The 5507-nt window shown below is 40.3% G+C and overlaps 1 protein-coding gene across 3 annotated transcripts in view; it reads left to right on the top strand.

Annotated features, from left to right (window-relative positions):
- Positions 1 to 5507, top strand: part of PCYT1A (phosphate cytidylyltransferase 1, choline, alpha) — a 53805-nt gene that overhangs the window by 13452 nt on the left and 34846 nt on the right. For 2 of the 3 annotated variants that reach the window (XM_023514843.1, XM_003792664.3), the window contains exon 2: positions 4082 to 4201. In XM_023514843.1, coding sequence (XP_023370611.1) covers positions 4085 to 4201 — 117 coding nt within the window. In that variant the 5' untranslated portion in view covers positions 4082 to 4084. Of the gene's footprint in view, positions 1 to 4079; positions 4202 to 5507 lie in introns of those variants that run through there. The other variant, XM_023514844.1, reaches the window with a different exon arrangement.

The following is a 5507-nucleotide window of genomic DNA, read 5'->3' as shown; positions in this document are numbered from 1 at the left end:
CCAGCTACTTGGGAGGCTGAGGCAGGAGACTCGCTTGAGCTCAGGAGTTGGAGGTTGCTGTGAGCTGTGATGCCATAGCACTCTACCCAGGGGGACAGCTTGAGGCTCTGTCTCAAAAACAAACAAACAAACAAAGATTAATTGCTCAGACTGACTCACACTATCAGTAGTTTCTTTCTTTCTTCTTCTTTTCCTTTTTTTTTTTTTTTTTTGCAGTTTTTAGCCGGGGCTGGATTTGAATCTGCCACCTCTGGCATATAGGGCCAGCACCCTACTCCTTTAAGCCACAGGCACCGCCCTTTTCTTCTTTTTTTTTAAACCTTTTTTTCCCACTTAAGCATTTTGAAATCTTGAAATCAGTAGATTTTTTCAATAAATCATTTTATGAAACAAGCAATCCTACTTTGCCCTCCTAAAGTGTTGGGATTATAGGCATGAGCCACTATACCCAGCCTATATCATAAACATTTTTAAGGTGAGGTTCTGCATATGGTTTCCTTTCCTTAATTGAAGGCTCTTTGAGTAAATAGTTTGTACTTTTTAAATTGGTAAATAATAATTACATGTATTTATGGAGTACAGTGTGCAATTTTGGTACGTTTGAATTATAGAATAATTAAAACAAACAAGGTGATTAACACATCTGTCTCCTCACATGCTTATTTTTTTGTTATGAAAACTTAAAAATCTGCTCTTAGACTGAGTGCAATGGCATACTCTGGGAGGTCAAGCAATCCTCTTGCCTCAGTTTTTCTATTTTTAGTAGAGACGGGGGTCTTGATTTTGCTCGGGTTGGTCTTGAACTCATGAGCTCAAACTATCCACCCACCTCGGCCTCCCAGAATGTTAGGATTATAGCCATGAGTCACGGCACCCAGCCTCTAACAGAAATTTTATACCTTTTGATCAATATCTCCTCTTTCCCCCTCTATTCTCCTCCCTCTGCCTCTGGTAACTATCATTCTACTCTTTACTTTCATTCTTTTAGATTCTACACATAAGTGAGATTATTTGTGGTGTTTGCCTTTCTATGCCTGGTTTATTTCACTTAGCATAATGTCCTCCATGTTCAGTCTGTACTTTAAAAATTATGATGTAGTAAGAAATTAGCCACGCTTATACCTCAGCAGCTAGGGCACCAGCCACGTACACCCAGTCTGGCAGGTTCAAACCCAGCCCAGGCCTGCCAAACAATGACAACTACAACCAGAAAAAAAATAGCTGGGCATTGTGGTGGCTGCTGTAGTCCCGCTACTTGGGAAGCTGAGGCAAGAGAATCGCTTAAGCCCAAGAGTTTGAGGTTGCTGTGAGCTGTGACAACACAGCACTCTTCTGCGGGCAATATAGTGAGACTCCTGTCTCGAAAAAAAAAGAAATTACCCAGGAGTGGTGGCATGTGCTTATAGTCCAAGCAAATCAGGAAGCTGAGGTGAGAAGATCACCTGAGCCCAGGAGTTGGAGGCTGCAGTGAGCTATAATTACACCACTGTACTCTAGCCTGGGTAACAGAATAAACAGGGTAAGTATTGATATTATTGACTTATTTATTTACTTTTTTAGAGACAGAGTCTCACTTTATCACCCTCGGTAGAGTGCTGTGGCATCACAGCTCACAGCGACCTCCAGCTCTTGGGCTTCTTAGGCAATTCTCTTGCCTCAGCCTCCCGAGTAGCTGGGACTACAGGCGCCTGCCACAATGCCCAGCTTTTTTTTGTTACAGTTTGGCTGGGGCTGGGTTCGAACCCACCACCCTCCATATATGGGGCAGGTGCCCTACTCACTGAGCCATAGGCGCCGCCCAGATTAGACATTTTAGAAGGCCACTTACACCATTGAGATGAGAGTACTGACCTCTGGATATATTGAAAGAATAATTAATAACAATAGTGAAGTAGAGTTCTGATCATTACTAGAAGACTTAGTGTTAAATATATAGTAGCCTTTCTCCCATTTTAATTTGCATTTGTGATGAAAGGAAGTTTCTGGGTAGTGTTCATCTTGCATGATAGACGCTGACATTTTTCATGTCATTCTAATACTTAGCTATGACTTATGGGGTGTCACCTTCAGTCTCTAAGAATTAGACTAAATTTCTTACAGATTTTGTCACGTTGCCACTCAGAATTTAGTTAGAGGAAAGAAAGTAAGACACAATTGCAGTTGTTTAGCTGAACATTTCACTCAGGAGGGTTTATTAGAGGCAGTGAGGCAGAATAGGAAGTCCTCATTCTGTATGGCATTTATTTAACAACTCTATTTTGAGGATTTTTCTCTGTACCAAATCTTAGGCAGAGGTGACACTAGATCATAGAAATCTGCTTATCCCCAGTTTCTAGCTGATGCCTGTAATTTCATTAGTATCAAGAAAGTAATTTATTTGTGAGAATTGTATCACCCAAGAAAAATGCAAATATACTTGTAGGGAACCAGAGAGATAGCACAAGCCAATATTTAAACACAAAACATCAAAACTTTGGGAAGCTGAGATAGAATTCCTTGAGACCGATAATTTGAGACCAACAACATAGTGAGACCCTATCTCTAAAAAAAAAAAAAATTAGCTAGATGTGGTGGCGCATGCCTCAGTCCCAAGTACTCAGGTGACTGAGGTGAGAGTATCATGTGAGTACAAAAATTCATGGCAGCTGTGATCATGCCACCATGCTCTAGCCTGAATGACAGAGAACCTGTCTCTAAGAAAAATAAACATAAAACATTGAATATCCAGAACTTTTTTGTGATAGCTAGTTACTAGAAGCTCTCTGCTAAATGAGATTAAATAATAAGTTTTCCATTGTGGGAAGGGGAAGCCTGGATGGGTCTTTATTTTTATTTTTTTTGTTAAGTTTTTTGAAAAATTTAATAGATTTAGGGATTAAAAATTGAATTCTGGTGGCACCTGTAGCTCAGGGGGTAAGGCGCTGGCCAAATATACCCAGGCTGGTAGGTTTGAACCCTGCCTGGGCCAGCTAAACAATAAGGACAACTGCAACAAAATATAGTGGGCATTGTGGCGGGCACCTGTAGTCCCAGCTACTTGGTAGGCTGAGGCCAGAGAATCCCGTAACCCCAAGAGTTTGAGGTTGCTGTGAGCTGTGACGCCATGGTACCCTACCAAGGACACCATAGTAAGACTCTCTCTCAAAAAAAAAAAAAAATTGAATTCTGTTGCATGTGTATGGGTATAGTGGTGGAGTCTGGGCTTTTGGTGTACCCATTACCTGAGTAGTATACATGGTACCCTATAGATAATTTTTCATTCCTCATCCTGTCCTGCATCTGGTTTTAATAACTGAAGACTCAGAACAAGGTTGAAGTGGTAAGGCCCTAAAAGAGGCAGGGGAAGTGAGTACTGAAAAAGGAAGAGAAAGGATATATAAAAGATATGCTCTGCTACTCCACAATTCTCTTTTCTTTTCTTTTTTATTTTTTTTGGCGTCAGAGTCTTACTTTGTTACCCTCAGTAGAGTGCTATGGCTTCCCAGTGTGCTAGGATTACAGGCGTGAGCCACCACACCCAGCCTACTCCACAGTTTTCATAGAGCTAACCCTGGTTGAGTGGTCACTGAAATGTACAAAGCATTTAGAACTTCATGCTTTGTTAATACAGGACTTGGTGATAGACATCCCTTTTAAGACAGCTCTTTATCTGCACTAAAGTCTTCCCTTTCACATTGCTTTGTACCTATCATACCTCCAGGTGTGCCAGAAATGATATAAAGGGTAGTGGTGAAGTCCATACAGCCATCTTTCTTAGCCAAGTTATTCTAATCTTTTAATTGCACTAAATTAGCAATTAGTATGTAGACTGAATTGTTAAGGGGGAATAACTTCCCAGTTCAAGTGATTAACTATGGCCATTGTTCCAGAAAGAGGCATTTCACTGTTTCTACTAGAGCCTATGTTTTGTAAAGCTTTGCTATTTTTGCCAGATGCCATTGGTTTATCTTGGTGAAATACGTGCTATGGAATATATGCTAGTATATCAGTACCAACATGTTTGAAATACTGGTGACAGACTTTATTTGTTAACCTCAATGAGAAAAAAAAGTATTTTTCACTTTCTCTGACTGATTAAAAGAAGATGGATGCCCAGAGTTCAGCCAAAGTCAATGCAAGGAAGAGGAGGAAGGAGGCACCTGGACCCAATGGGGCAACAGAGGAAGATGGAATTCCTTCAAAAGTGCAACGCTGTGCAGTTGTAAGTAAACAAGAAATTTCTTTGTTAAATACTTAGCCTGGCAGCATGAGGGTAGAAAGTAATATAACATTGATGATATCAGTGTCACATGTCTTCTTCTTTGATAATGGAAAGAATGAATAGTAAGTGTATTGTCATCGTTGTTGGAAATCTGTTATGCTTTCTTGTCAGACTCACAGCTCAGTTGTGGGAACTTTACATAGATATTGAAAAAAGAATGTTAGGGAAATTTGAAGGTTGTGTATATATTAGGCTAAAGATCAAATTCAAACTAATGAAATGGAGAAATTTGGGCTATAGGCAGTAATTTAAAATTTGTCATTTTGCTGGGCACAGTGGCTCACATCTGTAATCTTATCACTTTGGGAGGCTGAGGTAGGCGGATTACTGAGGCCAGGAGTTAAAGACCAGTCTGAGCAAGAGCAAGATACTAAATAATAAGAAAATAAGCTGGATTGGTGGTACATGCCTATAGTCCCATCTGTTTGGAAGGCTGAGCCAGGAGCATTACTTGAGCCCATGAGTTTGAGTTTGCAGTAAGCTATAATACCACTGCACTGTAGCCCAAGTAACAGAGCAAGACCCTGTCTCTCTCTCTCTCATACACACAAATAAATAAATAGATAGGTAGATAAATAAATAAATAAAATTCATCATTTCATGGTGTCTAGTGTTCTGTGTCTTACTCTTTTCTCCCCGTTGTCATTCTTCTTCTACTATATTACTTATTGTATCTTAAATGGGAACCTTTTCACGTTATTGCCTACTCTATGTTCTTTTATCTCTGGGACATCATCTGTGTACCCCCTAACTACTGCCAAGCCTCATGTGAAGGACCCCATTCCAAACTTACTACCCTTCACCTAAAAAACATGTTCAAAATCACTGATACACAATTGAAGTTACTATTTATACACAATATTATGAAATCCATGTTTCAAAATTCCAGGGACAGAATCTTATGTTTCTGTTGTTTCTTCATCTGTCTTGACCTTTAGCTATTGGTCAACTGTAATTTCCACTGGTTATTTCTGGAGCTTCCTAGCCCAGAAATGTTTCTACTGTGAGATAATTAAAAGTTATTCCAGGTGGCGCCTGTGGCTCAAAGGAGTAAGGCGCCAGCCCCATATGCCAGAGGTGGTGGGTTCAAACCCAGCCCCAGCCAAAAACCGCAAAAAAAAAAAAAAAAAGTTATGCCAAATCAGTACTATTAGCTTGGCTCCTGTGGCTCAAGTGGCTAAGGCGCCAGCCACATACACCTAAGGTGGTGGGTTCAAATCCAGCGGGGGCCCACCAAACAACAATG

Source organism: Otolemur garnettii, unplaced genomic scaffold (assembly GCF_000181295.1).
Source record: "Otolemur garnettii isolate 467f Iridium unplaced genomic scaffold, OtoGar3 scaffold00060, whole genome shotgun sequence".
In the NCBI taxonomy this organism is placed as follows: Eukaryota; Metazoa; Chordata; class Mammalia; order Primates; family Galagidae; genus Otolemur; species Otolemur garnettii.
The sequence above is the reverse complement of the archived record's forward strand: the minus strand, read 5'-3'. Positions and strand labels throughout refer to the sequence as shown.